Source organism: Argiope bruennichi, chromosome X2 (assembly GCF_947563725.1).
Source record: "Argiope bruennichi chromosome X2, qqArgBrue1.1, whole genome shotgun sequence".
In the NCBI taxonomy this organism is placed as follows: Eukaryota; Metazoa; Arthropoda; class Arachnida; order Araneae; family Araneidae; genus Argiope; species Argiope bruennichi.
Window position 1 is genome coordinate 70960945 of NC_079163.1, and position 22909 is coordinate 70983853.

Sequence of the window (22909 nt, forward strand, 5' to 3'; positions counted from 1 at the left end):
TTCCACCCCCTGTCCTCTCTCTTTTTTTCAGGTGCATTTCACTAATGTAAAATTAAAAATCGTAATGAAATGATGGCCCCCATAGGTCAAGAAGCGAACTTAAAAACATGAAAAATTCCTAAAATTAATGATCTAAAATTAAAGTGATATTTGGTTTTATTTTGAATAAATGCTAGTATATTTTTTGTAGCATTCTGGTACCGCGCCTATCGGAAGCAATCGGACCAGTCGGCTAAAGGCCTGCCTTGATATAGAGTATAATTATTCTCTAAAAATATATTTTTTTAATGATCCAGACACTGAAAAGTGTTTACCTGCCGTCATAAACAAATTCGATGTTTGTAGTGGTCATACACCTAAGTTGTATACGTTTGCTAAGCAAAACATGTATAAACATTGCCACTTATTTCAGTGGGTGCATATGCTAAATTGGGACGCCAGAGTACATTTCGACTGTAATAGGGAGGGACGGATTTGCCGATTAGCGTCTTGGAGTAATGCACGATTCATTTTATCATCATTGTACCAGTGAATTGCAAATTTTAACATCACATTGTAATCGATAATTTTGTCCCAGTAATTTGGTGCAAATATATACACAGCTATAACATACCTTTTTTTGTATATATTAAGCATAGAATATTGAGTAATATACCTAAGAAGACCGTGATGCATCATATAAAAGAATGGCAGTCTGTTTATTCAGATATTTAGCAATATCTTTCCGATACTGATACTAATAAGTTAAGAGATGAGGATTGTGAAATGTTTAATAAAGTATGTAATGCTGCAATAAAAAAATCATAGAATAATTGAACACATATATCCATGCAACAAAAGCGTTACACAAAATACCGCTGGCTAGATGAAAGCAGAACTAATGAATGTTGACGATCGCGAAAAATTCAGTATGCACAATTGCTTGCACAATTATCTTTGAAAGAGAAAAACCTTTTAATAAAAACAAAAACAGAAGCATAGTACCATTTGTACTTACAAAAATTGTGTATAAATAAAAGGAAAATCGTTAAAAAAAATGGGATATTTTCAACATCAAATATAAAAGGGGGATATATCCAGATAGTGCGCGATTCCTCAATAATTGTTAAACAAGTGTGGAATCGGAAAGAGCATTTTCTACTGCTGGAATATTCAGTACAAAAATTAGACCGTAGTAAGAAGTATAAAGTATGATGAATTACGTTTCTTACGTACTAATTTTTTTAAAAGTATATTGACATATATATCACATATTTTATGATTGATTTCACAGTGAAACTTATTCCTGCCTGATCATTTTCTATAATTTGTTATAAAATTGTTAAATTTTTTATTTTATTTATCTTTGGAATACAATTTAATTTCATATAGTTTTATCAACAATATACAAAAATAAAATAAAATTCTATTTTCTGTTTTTATTTTATATCCACAATTTAATAAATCCCGGGCAGTTTCCTATTTTACCCTTTTTTTTTTTTTTTTTTTTTTGACAATTTTACTGATAATTGACAAGGTTAATAAATTTACAATTCCTAGAATCACTCAGAGACCCGCCCCGACATTAGCACAACTGCATTAATAAAAAATAATTTAAAATTTAAGAATTCAGAACCTATAGAGAAAAAATTGCTGAACAAACAAGCAAAAATTCGATAACATTAAAGGAGATGAGAAGGCAAGAGTGAGATAGACGGTAGAGGTAAAAAGTGATTTACGTATACTCCGTAAACAGAGTAATATACTGTTTTATATATTTTAAAGTTGTTTTGCTTCATTTTATCAACATATTTATTGACTTCACTTTTACCTCTACTGAAATAATAATTCATCTACTCTTCTAACTCATAATGATAAGAGATGTTTGTGAAAAACGTATAAAGTCACTAGTTGGTTCAGCAGTTTTAACTTCATGAAATATGGCGAATAAGGTAAGTCTTAGTTCTTTTGTTCTTAGTTCTTTCAGTGCCATTTAAATAATTAGAGATGAAATAGCAAATACACACACAAATATTTCATTTCAAGGCCGAAAAAGTTAATTGATTAGGCTAAGAATGATACTATTTTCTATTAATAAAAAACTACTGTGTAACATATTTCAACTAAGTGAAAATTGAAAGAAAGCCTCCAAATGGACCAGTCTTCTCATTCTGAAATAGTCCTTATTTTTAAATATATAAATGGATATGAATTTTATATAGTTGTTCTTGCTATCTTAATTTAGATTTCTGTGTTTTTATCATTTCATGAGGAAAATGCTTGTTCATTTTGGACACAGTATTTTAAAAACAGAACGTAAAGCGGTGTCCATTCAGTGTGTTGCTTGTTTTTTTTAAATTCACATTTTTTTAGAAAGTTAACTATATAAAGTATCCAATATCGGGAATATTTTAATGAACCGGTTTTATTAAGCTCAGACAATGAGGTCTGCAAACGGAAGTCTCGTTTTTACCTGTTAGTCATACGAACCCATATACACTAATCCTTCAAAAGCTGCGTTGATTCAAGGGTAAATATCACTAAAAGGATTTTTTTTTGTCATAGTTATTAAATTGCATGATTGAGTATGTTAATGAATTATTGATGTTTCAAGTAAAAGTAATTGAACAAACTTTTTCCTGCAATTGAAATACTGTTTTATTATACATATGAATATGTTTGTATGGAAGGAAAAGCTGAAGATGATTTTTCACCTCTAAGGGTGCTAGATATCTTTGAAAATGTATACAATATATATCCCCTAAATTTTCTCTTTATCTTGCGAATTGAAGTCTTGATTCATTATTTTCAAATTTATATTGCTTTGTTTTGAACTATTACTATGATGAGCTTGCCTCATCATAGTCATCGAATATACTCGGCCCGGTGATTTAATCTGTGTTCGTTGTTTTCAGAATTTCCTAATGTATATATTAATTAACTTCACGGAAACCTTAGGAAATATAACATTTCTTATTATAATTTCCAAATAAAAAAAAATTCTTATTTTTTTAACCATACTTAGGAAAAAAAAAAAGTAAAATATGTATATTTCATTGTAAATATTGCATAAAATCTGTATATATTTATTGTAAATAAGGCATTTAGGCAAATATTTCTTTTGTTGCAGCGCCCGAATAAATATTAGATTTAAATAGATTTGTTACTTTTAATTTTTGTTTTGTTTAATCATAATTATTAATGAATTCAAATGGTTACACTAAGAGTTTTAAATTAGCTTTACATAAAAAAAAAAAAGATAAGACGTTTCTGTGTGAATACAGCATGAATCATATGAATATATTGTAATTCCAGTTTGACCAAATTTCTTGTGTTTTAATATATCGTGTATATTTTCATCTTTGAAAGACCAATTTGAATTTTAGTTCCTTTCTTTTTTAAAGTATTTGGGAAAAAGATAAATAATCAAGATTATATTGGCCTTTTTTTTTCCCCCAAATTTATCAAATGTGCGCTGAACATTCACATTCTTGATTTGCGTAGGAGTACCAATTATAAGGAATATTTAGTTAGTTAACATTATCTTATGATAAATGGAAAAAATTCTAATTATTCCACTACTCATTTCCGAAACTTGCTATTTAAGTTTATCTATAAAAACTGTTTCTCAAGGTATAGACATAATACGAAAAAAAAGAGTGCATGGCTATTTTTTATTCTTAATTAATACCTAGTTCCCTCTCTCTAATTTTCAAGAAAAGTACTTCTGTGTTTGAAAATATGGACTATTTTTTCACTTATACATAACACAAGGAAATAGCGAGGGCAGTAATAAATAAATACTTAAACTAGAATTTAAATAAAAGAATATGTTTTGGGGAAAAGGAGAAAAGATATTGAACCATGAGAAAAGACCATTAATGGGATGGGGAATATGTGTAAAATTTAAAATTAAGAAAGAACAAAATTAAAGCAAGCATTACTAGCTATTTTGCGAATTGAATCATATGCGTAAAATCAACATTTCCCTTCAACAATAGCAGAATTGCAGAAGTCTCTGAGTTGGGCTAAAAGAGTAAAAAGCAATGCTTTCCAAATGTCATGATGCGCTTAAAGTCAAAACGATTAGAATGGTTAACCTTTTAGCATTATATTTGTAAAATTCTAGAAGTTATTGAAATTTTAACAGATTTTTAGTTGGAAGGTTATTAAAATAGCAATAGAGTGATAAGCAATCAGCTGAGAAAGGTGTTATTTTGGGATGTATTTCACTATGGTGGCTAGTTTTAAAAGCTACCGAAATGAGTGGGAAAATGTGGTGCAGATTAAGGGGATTCTTAAAATGGCAACAAATTGAATTAGGAATTCAGAACTACTTTTATACTAGATAATTTAATATGTTCAACTAAATCAATGTGTACAACATAGCCCTGGTGAAAAAAGGTGGAAAACTTTAAAATAATAAAAAGATTAATAAAAATTTTCTTAGTCTGAGAAACAAGTGAAACTTTTTTGCGCATTCTCCAATTTATGGCTTATCCTCCCCCCCCCCCGAACATTATGTCCCCTTCCCCAAAATTATTGACCATGCATGGTATACCCAATAGTTCTTAGGCATGAATCTAGATTTTTGTACTGAATCTATCATGCGAATATGTATTTTGTTTGCCAATCGAATCAAACCAAGATTTAACACTTAACTACCATTGCAGTTACAAGAAAACATACCTAACTTTTTATTGATTTAAGTCATTCCTTTTACGAGTTTACATGCATACATAAGTGCAGACGATCAACTCTTTGACATATTTGGTTCACAATTTGATAAGATATATTTTATATGTTAAACTTGTTTAGCAAATTTTATGTAACTTGCTCTTTGCGTTTTGAAGCTGTCGAATTCACTTCATCAAACAACCAGACCGACTCCCCCAAATAGATTTCGTTCAAAATTTGATTGAAATCTACAAATTTGGTCAGAAGTCCATACATCAAATTTCATCCATCTGGCTCAAAGCGCTTTGGAGTATTCATATTCTTATTCACAGACAGACATAACACCAAAAATATGTTTTCGAACTCAGTGAGGTCTGCTCTAAAACGTGTAGATTCGTCAAAATCTTGAGGTTGAATTTTTTGACAGTTCCAATACTTCCTCTATATTTCGTAAACGAAAAAGTAAAAAGGCAATTGGTTTAAAATTTACAATAATTATCCTAAACGATGGAATTTATGATGGTAGGAAAACAACAACAACCTGTATTTCCTCTGCTTTTGTAGTTACGAAATAATGGAAGTGATAACCATATTAATTAACTTCTAAGTGGAGGAGAATCATAAAAAGGCTCTTTAATGTAGTACCAGGCAGCTAAGAGGGGAGAGTTTTGTGGATAATTTTGCTGGATGCTCTGTAGTTCCAAGAATGAAATAATTATTAGATCAAACGAAGCAAAAGGAAAAGATTTAGCTTAAAAGGGGAGAAGAATTAACCAAGTTGTATTGGAATTTCAGGACTATTTTTAAATAAGACATCTTAACATGTTCTACAAACTCCGCTTGTTCTTCACTGCTCGTGTACAGAAAGGGGGGGGGAATAGTAGTGAGAATTTTGCTGGAAAATGCTTTTATGACAGTGAAGAATATTAGTCATTTTGTTTATGGGTCTTAAGCTGAAAATTTAAAAAAAAAGATAAGTATTTTTAAATACTTTTAATTTAGGTAAATTCATTCACGTGCTTATAAAAAATAAAATGCAGGGACAGCAGGTAGTAGCGAGAAATGCAGAAGACTGTTAGATAATGATGAGAAAATTTTATTTTTCCAGCTTTCTTTTCCTGCAATATGAAAAACCTTTAATCCTTTCCTTACGATCGCCGGAAAATTTTTGATCTAATGATTTTTTAAACTCCGATTTTAATTTACTATAATAATTTTTTAAAAACATTTATGCTCTCAAAATTGGCTTTTTTTTTTTTTTTTACTTTTGTGTTGTTGTTCTAAGCAGCCAAGGGGACTTAGATTGCTACTTAATATATTAATATTCTTATTAAATAAACTTGTAATTAAAATTCAACTTTTTTTAGCAAAGAATACAGATATTATATTTTACTGTAAAATAATACACTGTCGACAACTAAATGTAGCCGAAATATATAGAGTGATTGTTCCACAAAGGGGAAAAAAAAGCTTTGCTCAAAATTAATATAGCAGATAACTTTCAAATTATATGTTCCAGATATAAACAAATATAAAAGCAGCAGTTTCAGTTGCGCATTGAAGTTGAAAATTTAGAATAAGTATGAAGCTATATGTTATCTCAAACAATCTGGAGTAAAAAACGGACCAGCCTTTGCAGTCTGCCAAATCTCCCTACAATAATACATTTCAGAGAGATTAGTATCAGCGTTTTTAAAGCAAGACAAAATTACAGTGCGAAAGTTTAATCATCTGCTATAAAATGTTTTCTACCCATGTAACATATGTTATGCCCTTGTACTAACATTTTTTTTTTTTTTTTTTTTTTTTTTTTTTTGCGTTTAAATAGTAACACATGTGAAATGAAACTTTGTGTAAAGGAAGTTTTGTGAATGGGAATCTCTTCCCCTCCACCTTAAATGAATGGAAGAGAAATCAACATCAATCATTAGGACCTCTTAGAAATTCCAACTGCTTTCAAAACTAGTTTGAGTGCTCGACCGGTCTTGATCGAACTTCCGATACTTATCGAATTTTCGATACATATCGAATTGCCGTTACTTATCGAATTTTTCTATATGTATTGAACTACCGATACTTATCGAATTTTTCTATATGTATTGAACTACCGATACTTATCTAATTTTCAGTACATATCGGGTATGATACTTATCGAATTTTCGGTAATTTCGAGATTTCGATTATGATTGAATTTGCATGACTATTGGAATCAGTCCTAGCTATGTTTTAGGAGGGTTTTTTTTTTTTTTTTTTTTTTTGCAAGGCATTATTTTGTATATCGGTAGAAAAAATGTGTTGTTCTTTTCTTTTTATTCCGCATGCTTTTCTGTAGTATGCGCTTTTATATTTCTAAAAGCATATAATTTTTTCTTTTTTTATATCCTTAAAAATGATCTTTTCCAATTTTTCCATATTTTTTGTTACAATATATATATATATATATATATATATATATATATATATATATATATATATATATATATATATATATATATATATATATATATATAATATTATTTAAGATATAGAGTAGTTTTAATGGATAAATTTTATTGCTCCGATTTATTTCACTGTATGTGATTGGATTATGTGTTGGATTTTATGTCAAATTTTCACGCATTTTAAGAGTTTTCTTTCTTTCTTTTTTTTTTCATATATACAGAATTTCGAATTGATTTAAAAATTTCTGCATTCAATTGACTTAAGAAATAATTAGTTAGAATTTCAATATTCAGAAACATAGCATTGTACTTGAGTGTTGGTTATTTATTTATTAAGTTTATATTAACGATGATATGTAATGGCATGTTTTTCTTTTATTTGATCATAATCAAGACCTTTCTAAAAGTTTTAATGCATTACCTCATTTTTCCGTAAATTAGTTTACCTTCCATAATATTTGTTATTAATGTTTTACTCATTTCGGAATTACTATCTTTCATGTCTTTTTGAATTTTGAAATAATAAATTGAATGATTAATTTTAGTTACATAACATATCTATTATTAAAATTCTAGTGCATATTTAAATTAAATCTGCCAAATATACTATTAAAATAAGAATAAAAATTTATGTAATTCGTATATTTTCAAGACATCAGATTTTGAATTCATTATTTATTAAAACTACTTAATTTTACTTGCTAAAAGCATTATTATGTCGTTTTCCTTTTTTTTTTTTTTTTTTTTTAAATGAAGAATGAAAGGAATTGGAAGTTTTTTTAAGCCAACAGTAAACAGGGTAAAATTTTAAAAATTATTATATCGAAGAAACAGAATGTTATAAATTGTAACATGCAGACATTCCTTTGGCTTTGACACACTTCATTAAAAGGGTTTTAACACAATTATTTTCTAATTATTTTTATTCAAAAGAAAGCAAATATTTTAATTATATAAATTGAAACTTCATTTTATTTGGAGTCGGTCTGATCAGTCAATAAGTTAAGAGATGCTATGTATAAGTATAATAGCTATAAATAAACAATGATATCAGGATATATCGATATGCGTTGGACGATATAACATGAATGAAGGACGATATTTCTTGACGTTATGTGATGAAGTTCGGTCATTGCCCAGCCCTATTGTTTACAATATATTAACTTTGGCTTTTAAATTGTCATATTCGTTAATGCCCAGCTCTTTATAACCGTCCTGAAGAGGTGAAAACTTTAGCCGACAAAACCCTCTCTCTCCGAAAGGAACAATTGCCGCCTCTGGTTCGCTAATCACATGCGAGTAAGCCAAAAATGTGCTTATGGCATACAGTTAATAAGAAATGCAATAGTGCCTAAGAATATATATATATATATATATATATATATAAGAAACTCTAATGGTAAATTTCTTTTTACTCCAATTAATAGTTATATTTGAAATATTTCCGCAACAATAAGATCTTGATTCCAAAATTAATTAAGAAAAGCAAACGATTTTTTTCCCTCAAATATAAATTAATAATCAAACGATAAATTCATACTTTCTACCATAAAACGTTATTGTTTGCATTTAATTGAAAGAACAATATTTGCAAGCGATAGTTATTTTCTTCAAATATGTTTAATATGTAGAGATATACTTTCTGTTCTTGCCGACTTGCCTATTAATACAAACATTTGGCACTTGCTAAAATCTTCAAAACTTAACAATAATGTAAACTTTGTAACAAACTTAGATTTGTAAATTATTTTTTTAATATTTGCACTTTGATATTATTTATTTTTCTGTAAATGCTAAATTATTCGATAGCAATATAAACATTACCTGTGGTTGCTCCAGTATGTAATATTTCATTTTTACTTCAACGTAAAAGTATTGTAACTGTCAAAAAATTTTAACTCCAAATTTTGATGAACATAAACATAATTTTGGCATTATGGCTGTCTGTAACAAAGATAAATCAAAAATGGTTTGAAATTTCATATATGACCTTTCCACCAAATTTGTAGATTTGTATCAAATGTTGAACAAAATCTGTTCAGAGGAAGTTTGTCTGTCCGAAAGCTTGAGTATAAATGGACTGGATAATTACAAAGCCCAAAGCATTATGTGAATAAAATTTGGTACACAGGTTTAGCATCTCAAATACAGGTTCGTATGAAAATTTGAATCAAATCTGTTTAATGGTTGACTATCCGTGGGTCCTTACTTTTTCACGCATGTAAATACGACAGCTCATAATCGCAATGACTTAAATCAATAAAATTCGTTATATCATCTTGTGACTGTGATTGTAGTTCTGTGTCAAATTTTGGTGTGAATCTGTCTGCAAAAAAGAATCCAAAATTCTCAAAATAGATTCAGTAAAAATGGTGGATTCATACCAAAGATCTGTACTTTGTAACTATCACCTGATCTGTAATTAGTAACTGCTTTCCATGGCGTTCAAGGTATTCGTGGCCTTATTCAATGTCCACAATTTTATGTGGGGGATGGGGTGGGGAGGGATTAATTAGAGGGTATGCGCTAATGTTTCGGGAAGACTATTGGCCCTTTGGTTTTTGTCTAAGGATTGAAAGGGATTTAAAAATAGTAACTTAGATGAAAAGGAATTTGCCTTTGCTTTCCAGCTTGCCTAGAGGAATTTTCTCGAAATCCGACGGGAACTTTCTATAAAGCTACTTTTGCTTTCTTCAGTCCACCTCAGCAATGAAGTATTTCCATTGGTTCAGAAATTACGAGTTCTGCAAAAAATATTTATAGTGGCATAAATTTTTAATTTCATAACCACATGAAATTTATTGCATTTCAGACATAATGATATAAACTTCTTATAGTTTTGTCGGGAGAAGATTATGTGAATATTGAAATGATGATTCAACATATAAAATTATCAGACTCTCCCTTCCCCCCTCTCACCCCACACACGCATCCATTTGCATAAAAATCAGTTCAATAATGCTTGTCTAAAAATGAATATTGAATACGATGCAGTAATTGATCTGCAACATTCATCGTTTCTACAAGTAATAATTGATAATAAATGTCCCTCATAAATTTTTTTTATCTGAATTACATTTTAGACCTCGCGTTTTTTTTTTTTTTCTAAGAGTATCCTATAACAAAAGAAGGGGAAACTCATAAACAGAATGGGGGGGATGTTGACAAAAGCGAACTTTTGTTGTGGAGAAAAAAAAAAAGTCAGCTGGCCAAAGTTTAAGCCGGCCTATTCGGTTTTGCCGTTCTCTTCTAAATTCAGTGGGAAAGACTTGCGTTGGTCTTCAAATAAATCAAATCATTTGTCTGCGTAACAGGCTTTCATGGGACCCAAGTCCCTTTGTTTCTTTTGCTTGCTGATTTGTTTCTGTCTTTTTACCTTATTGCTTTTATTTTTACATTTTCATTGATTATCGAACTCTCAGAGTATGAAAGTAAATAAATTCGATGGAAAAAAGAAAATGTAACTTATGAAGTATGTAACTTTCAGGGGGTGCTGCAACTCTGCATCCCTAATTTATGAGACGCCACTGCATTGATTCTTCTCTTCTGACTGCCAGTCTAGCAACCAGGCATGTGCTCTTTTCCCGTCATTTTGGTTTCACCCTCAATCTCTTTCAAGGACCCCCTCTCGCCCAGCAGCGCAATGATAGACATGTAAAGAGTAAAAAACCCATTCCAACACGCGTCAGGGATAACGAGAGGAGAGAGATAAAATGCGGAAATTGATTGAAGAAGTAGGAGCAGTCGAAAATAAAATAAATAGTCTACTCCGATATGATAAGTCATCACCCGTACACGAATCCACTCACGAGACTGTGGAATTAGCTGCGAAAATCAATAAAACATTCTGCACTCAGAAATATCTAACAACTCTCAAAGCCATGCAAAATAGGGGGGATGTATTGGGAAAACTTATAATCCTCTTTGGGCGTCTTAAATAAGATTAGTTTATTCGATCTTTTGGCCCCCTCACCATCCATTCACCAGGCAGACAACTCACTAAAATCAGTATTTGTCAATAGACATTCCAGATATATTAATCTCATTGGAAGTGAATTACCTAAAATGAATCAAGTAACAATATTTTTTATTATTTATTTATGTATACTATTACGTCCCTTTTCGTACCATAAGTTAATCAGTGTTAATCAATCCATAAGTTAATATTAAATGCGTTATTTAATAATATTTTGATGCCTGAATTTTTTTGTTCCATTTAATTTCCATTTTTAATATTTATATTATGATATTTATAATTAAAACAAATTAATCTTATGAAATATAAGACTTTTGTAAAAAATATTGAGCACTTAAGCAAACATCTAAATTTAAACAAACAGAAATGGCACTTTTCTTGTTAGAAAATATGGAGTTCGTTAAGCATTAATTATTAAGAGAAATAATTCGTCAGAATGTTTATAAAATCAAATAGTTAAATCCGACAAATTATTTACTAAGAAATAAAATTTCCATTTTTTAGTAATTTCTTGTATTCTATTAGTGACCACATGTGAGCCAACAAGTAAAAGTTCCAGCTTGCCACTTGTTCAGAAGCTATAGTCCATGTTTAAAACTACCGACTATTAATAAAATATTATGTCAATGGAAAACATTTGTTACGTTGATTTCATAATTTTTTTGTTCCTGTCGAAATTTTTTAAATGTATTCTGACATTACAACAGTATGGAAAATGATATTTGTTTCAAGGAATACATGAATAGAGCCTTTAAATGTAAAATACAAAACTGTCAACATATTAAAATTTGTGAATACCCCCCCCCCCCCTAAATGCATCGTTTTACGTCACTACAGAAAACTTAATATAAAGGAAAAAACTATTTATAGGAATGAGTTCAAATTTTGCATTAAAATTTACTGTATGCCCAACTTTCAGGGTTTTGCCATTAAAAAAAAAACTTAAGTCTAATTTTAAGATTTATTTTCGCATATTAAAAATTACTGTTTAATAAAAAAAATTATAAAATGCACAATTTTTTCATAACAAAAATAATTTAGGTCAATAGCATTGTTACTTTTTAAGGTATGAATAAAAGTTCAAAGTTTAATTTTAACTTTAGAATGACAAAATTTTATTAACTCATAATTTTCAAACGAATAGACTTAGATTAATGAAACTTAGTTTCCGGGAATTATTTTTGATGTAATTTTGAAATTTGATGAGAAAAAGAGGTGTTATCATTAGATATTATGAAGTTTGTTATTATTTCAATATATAGGCGGTCCCTTATGAAATTTTTAATTAAAAAAAATCTTAAAGAGCGCGTTAATTCCTTCCGAATGATACCTTTTTTTTTATGTTGGTGCGATGTATGATCCCAAAATAAAGTTGGGTGGATCCCTCTTTTTTTTTTTTTTTTTTTTTTCCTCTTTGATACACCCTGTATAGTTGGAGATATTTCAGAAGTCTTCTTATTCATTTAGAATATTATCTTAGCTTACATTTTTCATCTTTATTTTAATGAAGAAATGAATTAGGCTGTGTTTCAAACTTCCGGCCAGTGTGGGATTTTTATTTCAGATCCTATATTTTCTTTTTTTATTATTCTCAAATTAATTTATCAAGAAATTCATTCCGAATCAATTACAAACTTGCTTTATGTTTTTACAAATTAACTGTTATTACAGTTAATTTTAATTACCAGTTACATAATTAAGATGAAAAATATGTATAGGAATAATTCTTTGTTAGTTTAAAATTTTCTGTATCACTTTTGATAGAATGAAGAAAAAAATTATTATTGATTTTATCTGTCTTAGAATTATATTTATTATAAATACAGTAATTATTTTTTTATTCATTTTTACAATCGAATTTTTCTCCCTCCAGGATGATTCATCTAAAGAGAGAAGAAGCAATTTAACTCAGACAAGTTTCAATTATATAAATAGTGTCATTGGTTCTGGCATTGTTGGTAAGTTAAAACGTTCAATTTCATAAAGTTATATTTCAACTCGCGTTTATAAAGAGTAGTTAAATTAAACATTTCTAAATCCTGATTATAATAAGATTAAAAATTAAAATGCATTAATGAGGGTAATATATGCCTCAGAGAACGATAATTCGCTATGATAAAGTTGCTTCTCGGGTTCGAATTGTGTACAATTGAAGTAGTAAGACAAATGATGATTTTTAAAAAATATTTGAATGATTCTCTTGAAAGAGAAATTAATCTTATGTAAATTTATTAGCTCTGATTTTTAAATTTCTGAAGAATCAAATTGCTTTTTGCGGAGATTCAGAAAAGATTTTTCTCTTGCAAATAGATAGGAGGAAGATAGGAGATATCTAAAAGGTTTGTGGTTTCCGGACGATAAGGATAATTTATCATCTTAATCGCCATCTCTTTGGATTAATTACCTTTCCCTTTTCGTTATTTTGTTGTTTAGAAATTTCATATAAAGAAGTTTAGGGATTTGGTGAAATGTTAAATTCTCGATGCTTCAATGATTTGTATTAATGGGACAGTAATTGCTTCAGATGTTTATCAGTTAATTTTTTCGGCTATAGCAATATTACACCTGGGATGTATAATAGATTTCAGCTCCTCCAGATGGCTTGGTTATGCGTTTTTAGAGATCCTCCAGAAGACGCATTATTGAGTATTTTTTTTTATAAATACGCTTTATGTTGTGTTACTTATGGGGCAAGCTACGAAAGCAAATGGATGAAGACGCCGGGGTAGCTTCACAATTTACGACCATAATAGTTCTTTTATTGTCGATAATGTACATAATTTTATGTAACCTTGTTTTAATTGGAATAAATAGTTGAAAACACAATATGGCCATATTTGCAACAGATGTTATAATAATCAGTGATGGCTTGTATTATAAGTTTTGTGAACTGCAGTACATCCAACTTTTTCTTATGAATATATCAGTCTTAAGTTTGCTTTTCAACATTGAAAAGAACAAATTATTTTCTGGAGCACACTGTGATTCAGGGCTGGTTGCATAGGCTTCCAGTAATTTCAACAAATGAAACAAACATTTTTCAAATAATCCTACTAACATCCTGGTGAAATTTGTTTCTTGATCTTTTCTTTGGAATGAAAACACGAAGGATAGATTTTATTTTTAACTAATACTATTCAAGATTATTACTTTTAATAATACTATTCAACAGGATCCAGTTATGCTTATTTTTGAATTAATGCATAAATTTTTCTTGCAAATAGATTAGAAAATTTCGTCATTGGTGTATTGTTTTAACCTCACCATATTCGGTCTTTTTATTGTTCAGCCACAATTATTTAAATATTTATTAATATCGTAAACTTTTAGTAAAAAAAAAAAAAAAAAAAAAAAAAAAGGAAAAAGGTTTTGAATTTCAATTTTTTTCATTAATATTAGTTAAAATACTTGTCTGTTTTAAACCAAAAATTAAATAAATAAATTATCTGATTAAATATTAAGCTACTCAAGGTAATTAAAAAAAGCTGTAGTAAAATTTGTGAAAATATGCATTAGAGTACAGTGTAGGTTAAAAAACTACAGCACCTCCATTCTTATAACACACGAGCCACCATTAATTATAAAGTACAAAAGTTATCTCAAAATTTACTCAAAGACCATATTTGTCAAAAATATAAGTATTTTCTCTCATTATCATCTCAGAAACTGAAAGATTAAACTATTGTAAATAATGAGTCTAAATAAATTTCAATAAAATATCGTTTTTGTTATAATTTTGTGTTGCATTCAAAATATCTAAAAAATACTAGTCAACAGTATAAATTATTGATGCTAAATCTATTTTCCTTTATTCAGTTTTATATCTTTCAGTTTTGGATTATATTACCTTTTCAAAGAATGTGTTTTCTTAGATGTTAATATTAATGTATACTATGTAACTAAGTATCACTTTAAATCCAAATTTGTTGTGTTTTCATTTGTTTTTGAACCAATTTCAGATTCTTAGACATCCTTTTAGTTTCATGTCAATTTCTTATTTTTGGTATTAAAACTTTGTTACAGTGTAGTTTTATGAAATGCTGTCCAAATTTTTCCAATATTTCGTTCAAAATTTTTGAATTACTTTAAATTTCTTGATTATTCTTGTCTTATTTACAGAAATCTCTAGGCAGTAAATTTTTTTCCAGTTTGGGCTGTAAAAATGTTTATTATTATTATTATTTTTTCTTATTCAAAAACTGCTGCTGTTTTCACAAAATTATTTGCTTTTTAAAATTCCTGTGGTATGTCAGTTTCTCCTTTAATACTAACTATTATTCATTTTTTAAAATTTTATTTAAGGTGTACGTACACACTTGAAACTTCGAAAATTGTTCAAAATATCGAATATTTTTTTATTGCGTCAAAATGTTCTCTGATCCTTTATCTTTCAAATGATACGAAGATTTTGTCAATATTCGGAATATTTCTCGAATTATAATTATTTTTCTTCAGGTACTTTCACTAAAAACTCTAGTGTCGTTTTTTATTTATTTATTTTTACACAGTTTATGAAGAATGATATTTTTGCACTATGTCGCTTCATTCAAACAATCTCAACAAGAAATTAACCAAATGCAATTATTTATATATCAAAATAATCTGTATGAAACAGTGGATGTTTTTGTGCCTCAATCAAAGTTATATTTATAGAAATAAATTTTTAACAGCTATTTAAAGAAAAAATCTCGCTTTTTCTATTCATCGTTGATGAAAAAATTGGTAAAAAAAAAACTATATATTTTAATAACTTGATTGAGGCAGACAACATGAAGACTAATATTAGGCATACTTTCCAACTAGAATTGTGTGTCTGTACAAATTAGAATTTAAGATATCATGTTTCAAAATATATGCTAATTAGCTCATTTAAATATTATTTAATTAATTAATAATTAGTGTAATATGGTTTTTTCTCCCTGAGATGAGTTTAAACATATATTAATAACATACTGTGAAAAAACTGGAATTTTAAAGTTAAAATTTAAAAAAAAAATCTTCTAGTGTGTACACCTTAATAAAAACTGGTTTCTTTACATGATCTATGATCATTTGTAAAAATTATTCAACATGTTAATATAATTATATATGCTCTTATGTTTAAATTTGTGATTGTTAAAACATTATGGTTAGTTTATGCCTTCCCATCATTGATTGTTACTTTATAATTACATTTTAACTTGAAAGGACAAAATCTTTCTTTTTATAGTTGGAAAAAAAAAAAGAAAGAAAGAAAGAAAGTTTTAAAGTCATACATGATGAACTCTATTGAATGTGAGATACTTATTTAAATTTTCTTGTATTAAGATTTTAATTCCATTCAGGTATCCCATATGCACTTCATCAAGCAGGCGTAGGAATGGGTATAATTTTGTTGCTATTGATTGCTGTTGCTACTGACTATTCATTATGCATCATGATAAAAGCAGGAACTCTTGCAGGTGTTACAACTTATCAAGTAAGATCATGTTGTATTTTATTACAATTATTATTGGAAAAAACCCCTGGTTCTTAAATTTATGATATAGGTTTTATTACATGTAAGCTATTGTAATTTGTTTGCTGATGCACTGCTAACTACTTGTGTTAAGATAACTATTGCAGATGTATTCCATTTTCCAATTATTGAACACAAATCAATAACTACTTTCCATACAACATTCACTAAAAATGAATTACAAATTAATTAAAAACATTTAGCTTTGAATATGTGTTTTTAGATAATAGTCGATTCTTTCCACATCTAAAAAAGGAAGGTAATAAAATGAAAAAAGAAATCTAGAAAAGGTATTAAAATGCAAATTAACCTATTTTTTCATACCATAAACTGGTGTTTGAACGAATCTTATATTGCATATTTGAGGAATGAATCAAAATATCAAAATAATTTATTGAAAGGTGGGAAAAAATGAATCTATTAAAACTTATTTCATTTTAAAAATCAATATATTAATTGAATAATACATTTATTGAAAGTGTTCTTTTCTGAACAAGTTTTATAAACACTTTCGACACTTATAAAAAGTTACATTTTCCTAATAATACTGATTACTAAGATGATCCGAAACAGTTCAAATTTATATTTTCGTATCGCTATAGCTCGGAAAAGTTGCGATTTCTTCATACTTAAATTTCAAAAGGAAAAATTTTTAAATCTGATAATATCTTCCAATAGCGCAAGGCTTCTAAATATTCAAGAAAGTGGAAAATATCACGGTTTTATCGTAATTTTTTTTAAATGTCTCCCTTAATTTTTAAAATGCTGTGGCGTAGAACAGTTGCATTAGATATTACTCCTTAAATTATGTGCCTAAAATAAAATCTTCATTTTTCTCAAAATTTTTGGAAATTTGTTAGATCATACGCTTAGGTATTTTCAATGATGTTTTATTTTCGCTTTTACTATTATTGTAAGCAAAGTAATAATATAAATTGTAATCCAGAAGTGGGTTTTTAAAGAGCTATAAAATTGCAAACAGTTTATTTGAACAACCATTTTCTTATTCTCAAGCAATATATTGCTTTAAAATGTAGACTTGAGTTTCCTTTCTTTATATTTTGTGTTATTTCTTTATGGGAAATTTTTTTTCTTTAATTCATGTTTGAATTTAAAATAGAGAAGTCATATGTAACTAAATGGCTATGTCTCAGTTATTTCCATTAATTCTTTGAAAATTTTAGATTAAGATGCAATATTTGAATACCATAAAGTAAATAAAATAAATATTATAAGTAAAACTTTGTTGTCAAACTACGAAGAGCTATTAGAAGACACAAAAAATTTTGGCAGTATTTTGAGTTTTTAAAAGATCACTGGCCGAGTGAAAATTGCATTGAAGAGATTATTTTGGAAATTATGATTCTATGGCAATGAAAGATATTCTCATTGGAAGTACATACAAAGTGTCCAAAGAATTGTACCAGTACGACACATATTTTTCGAGACAAATGCGAAGAATAAAGTATGACGTCACATCCGGTGCGACACTCTAATAGACACATCAACAGCACTATCTGTATATCTTTCCAGACGATAATGTTCGAAATGTTCAGTCCACATATCGCGTCATGTATGTGCGCGCCATGGAATGACGTGAAACCGTCCTTTAACTCGTATTTGAAAGGCTGCATCTTGCAGCTAGTAATATTCTTCGCATGGTGATAATGTGTTCCGTTCGTGAGTATTGGTGTCAATCTACGGCTAATGTAATGGAAATGCCTTACGAACTACTATGGAGTATGCCGTTAATCCTTCCGTACTAAAGTCATCCGCATCCTGAACGACAGACTATTTTCGTCTGCCGACGGCCAGTCGTCACAATGTTGGAAGATCACATAGCGCTCTGACGGTATCACAGGACGATGCAATTCTGCGGCGGGTAGAAGAAACTCCCGAGGTAAGCACGCGCGCGCAAACCAGTGAGCTGAATTCCACTAGAAGTACAATGCACAGGCTCTTACTGTCAGAGAGGCTATACCCATTTTGGTTCTTAACCGTGCAAGGTCTAAAACTACTTGACTTTCAAAAATGCATGGACTTTTGTGAATGGCAGTAACATAACACAAATAATGGTTTCATTGCTCGTATCTTGTGGACTGGGGAATCATGTTTCATTCGTGACGGGCTGTTCGACCTTCGAACTGGGATCATGTGTCGTCCCAGTTCAATCCGCCTGCAGAAATATCAGGAACTCTGGTCTGTAAATATGTTTGCCGGCGTACTCGGAGATCGCCTGTTTGGACCATATATGTTTCCTGAACGGCTCTTGAGACATTCCTACTTGATATTTCTCCGTGTTGCGTTACCCGATTTTCTTGATAACATACCCTTAGCTACAATGCAAGGCCTTTTGTTCCAACATGATGGGGCTACAGCGCATTTCTGTGCCCCTGTGCGTGATTGGCTAATTATGGAATATCCCGGACGCTAGATTGGACGTGGAGGTCCGGTTCTATGGCCGCCACGATAGACAGATCTTATACCGTTGGATTATTTTTTCATGTGGCCATCTCAAGGAATTGGTGTGTCGAGAAATAGTGACTACACAAACGGACTTAATTGCTTGTCGGCATAATACTTATACTTCGGTGGACACCGCGCTGCTGCGACATGTGCAGGCATCCATTCCGCTGCGCGCTCAAGCCAGCCTCGATATTCACAGCGGACTATTTGAACGTCTGCTTTTGTAGTTTGTATATAATGCTTGATGTGTCAACTAAAGTGTTTATTCCTTTCCCCGGATGCGACGTCATACTTTGTTTTTGTATTTTTCTCGAAAACTATGTGTCGTACAGGTACAGTTCTTTGGACATTTTTTATGTATTCCCACCGAGGAATCTGGCTGTGCAGAGTTTGGGCGGTGTTTATGGGACACCCTATATAATGGGACATATACAAGAAGAAAAGAATACACATGTTTCTTACGAAATTAAATGAGAATACCTAAAGGAAAATTTAAAATCCACTATAAACTTATAGACAAGACATTGCTATTTTTATTTTTACGATTTTTATCCGTAAAAATGTGCTGAAAGTCCAGAAAATATGAAATATATTGTAAATGTAGCTTTTTTTTTTTTTTTTCTTTGTTGCTGTTGCAATTAAACTCCATATACAGGGCAGGACATCAGGTGTAAATAGTGTAATATAATAAAAAACATCTTTCAAAACAATTCGTAGGGCCTTTCCGATTCAGCTCTGAAATCAAATCAAAACCAACTTACTCGGCGTTTTTGCAATAAAAATTTGTTCAGGAATAATTATATGGTATTACAAAACAACAATGAAAATTTTAACAACTTTTTATAGATCATTTTGTTCAAAGAAACTATATTTTAGCAGAAAAAAAAAACTAAGGAGCACATATTGCAGCGTTATTATTTAATTAATGATGTTAGGATTTGTAACCTATTCTCAAATACTTAGAAATATCGATTGGTCCACTGATGTTTTAAAATAACATGGGAATTCTCAAACATCGGATTTAGATATAGAAACATCAGTTATTGCTATTAAAATATAGCACAAAAATAATGTTTAAAACTAAAAGAAAATAAATTAAGTTTAAATTTTTTAAAAAGAAAGTTTAATCTGCAAATATGGGGAGTTTTAACTTTCTAAAGTGATAACAAAATTTTCTGTGTTGTATTAAAATCGTTAAATGCGTTTTCTGGAAAACTGCATGTCTTTTTGTTATTTTCATTTGCGGTAAAAATCCTTTCAGAATTTTTTTTGTTGTTGAAATGAAATTTTGCCAAAAAATTTTATTTGGTTCCAGCTATGTTATGAACTAGAATCTAACCTTTTGGTTCATATTTTATTATTTTACCAGTCTTTTAGTAAAAAAATTCGATAATTTTGGATTAAAATTTTGAGTTTTCTTACAAAATCGAGAATATTTTAAAATTTTTAGTGTTACTTAAAATCTTTTAGTTCATAACACAGCTAAATATATTAGTTATGTTTGGTGTAAAAATTATAAAATATATTCATTAGAATTTACTAAAAGATGTTTTGCGTAGCTGCAAAAATTTACTATTATTTAGTTAAAAATTGTTTATAATTACAAAATTCTTAAAATCTCGACTAAAATTTCACTGGAATTAGTTTTATTCCTTATCGTAATTGAAAATGTGTTTTTTGTTAAAATTTTATGAATTTAAAAAAAAGTGCTCCGAAGATAAGTACATAACTTAAGGGGGAAAAACATTTATATGTTTAGAGGATATCTTCAGATCGTTTAATTTTCTTGAAATGTGCGTAAAAATGCAGTATTTTGATAAAAAAAATACTGCATTTTCAGTAGAGAGTGATAAAAAAGAGTTACAAAAAATTACAATAGTAAAAACTTACAAAATTTAAATTTTTATACGGCCCCAATTGCGAAAAAGGGAGTGAATGTTTTTCATCTAAAAGGACGCTTCTGTCTGTAAAATTTTCTGAGATGTAAAAAAGTAAATTTATTAGCTTAAACTTTTCCATACCTCTTTTGTTTCAACGAGTCTTCCACTGTAATTTTCTGGATAATATGCTTATTACAAAATATAATTAAAGTGTATTGTCAGAAAATGAAAACTTATTTATTAACTTAATTAAGTCGACTTTCATATTCATATAAAATTACATTTTTTTATGACAGTGCGACTTAGAGTGACTTAGAGAGAGGCTTTTTGCATTTGTCAGCAAAGATCTGTGCTGTCAAAGGCAAGACATCTTAGTGCAATCGTAATGCCAATCAGAACTAAATGATTATATCACTAACCTTTCAGTATGCTGATGTACAAAAGGAAATTAAAGAACGAATTTCTGAAAATGCTACGGCACATATTTATAGAAAATTGCCACTGATAATGAATCTTTTGTACAAAGACGGGATTTTTACCGTTCCAAATGTGATTTTTTGAAGATTAAAGCTTCTTTCTCGATTAAAGTGACATTCTTCTGTCCAAGTTAAGTTTCTCATAAGAGAAAGGTTTGATTTTACTTGAAGTAGCACCGAATATTCTAGACGTCGATCGTATGAAACTTTTGAAGCAATCCATGGACTCTACGGAGTCTATATGGGTGCCAGCTATTAAGTCGAAACATCCTCTACACTGTCGTTTTTGGAATATTAAGTTTTGAACTGACTGTGCGTACTCTAGCATGAATGTAGCTTGGAAAATCAGTCAAAATGCCAATTTCTGCATCATTTGTATAAAACTTCATCTTTCCCTTTCCTCCCCGAGAAAGTAAGTGTCATACAGTTGTTGTTGCTAAACCGCTCTGTAAACACAATTCCTAAAAGGATGCAGAATGCTTGAACGGCGTTTGTATTCTTCTGCAACTTAGTCAATATTACGATACAGAATAAATCATCAGTATTTCTAAGTTCCGCGGTGGTCTGATGGTAAGGTCTCGTCTTCGAAACCAGAAGGCTTCAGGTTCGAGACCCGATTCCACCGAAGAACTGTCGTGTAAGCCCATCTAGTGCACGTTAAATCCGTCAGGGCAAAAAGGTTTACCCGTTGGTGTAGTGTGTACGCTTGGAGAGGGGGTGCCAGCTCAGATGTCGACCTCGTCATCTGACCGTGGTTCAAAATTGCGAAGTCCTCCCCAAAATATTCCTAGTGTTGCTTTAAAACGGGACGTTAATATAAGTAAACTAACTAAAACTAAATCAGTGTTTCTAGATGTTACTGAAATATGTCATAATATTAGAAAGCAATTACAAGTGCAAGAAAATAATTTTGTTTTCTTGTTCGGTATTCCAGTTCTCCTCTGAGATATCTTAAATGCTCAATTTCTCAAGTTTTCCCTTCTCTTCTTTATAAAGTCGAAGCTGTAATTGTCCACCAATTATAGTGAAAATTATTATACATGATTTTCTGTATTGAATAAATTTGTTTTCTGAAATAAATATAATCATTAAAATTTGTAACGTGTCTTAAAACTTAAAAATAAGCATATCTCGGCATATTTTGCAGATAGAAACGTGAAGCTTTATAGCATTATCATTGAAAGTAAGTAAAATATTTTGTTAATTGATTCTTTCTCACAATGGAAGACATGTAAAAATTTAATTTTTTGAAAAAGACTTTTTACTATCTATCTCCACAGAAGCCAAAGTGTTTTTATACAATTTTCCACCTTAATTAAGGAAACTTTGTAATTTGAAGTGTATGACTTAAGTATTTATTGCCTTAAATATTGCAATATTTAAGGCAATAAAAACTTTGTTCCCTTTTTTTGGGACCTCTGCATCCTGCAAAATTATCCTATGTGCACACAAATATATGCATTTTTCAAAATCATACATAACATTTTTTATGTAAAAAGTGCTATTTTGCAAAATAA

General features: G+C 29.5%; 1 protein-coding gene across 2 annotated transcripts in view; it reads left to right on the plus strand.

The window, feature by feature from the left end:
- The window catches only part of LOC129960933 (putative sodium-coupled neutral amino acid transporter 11), a 54313-nt gene that overhangs the window by 12437 nt on the left and 18967 nt on the right, over positions 1-22909 (plus strand). The window contains exons 1-3 of one of the 2 annotated variants that reach the window (XM_056074684.1): positions 1801-1931; positions 12947-13031; positions 16398-16531. In XM_056074684.1, the coding sequence (XP_055930659.1) occupies positions 1920-1931; positions 12947-13031; positions 16398-16531 (231 nt within the window). In that variant the 5' untranslated portion in view covers positions 1801-1919. Of the gene's footprint in view, positions 1-1800; positions 1932-12946; positions 13032-16397; positions 16532-22909 lie in introns of those variants that run through there. The other variant, XM_056074683.1, reaches the window with a different exon arrangement.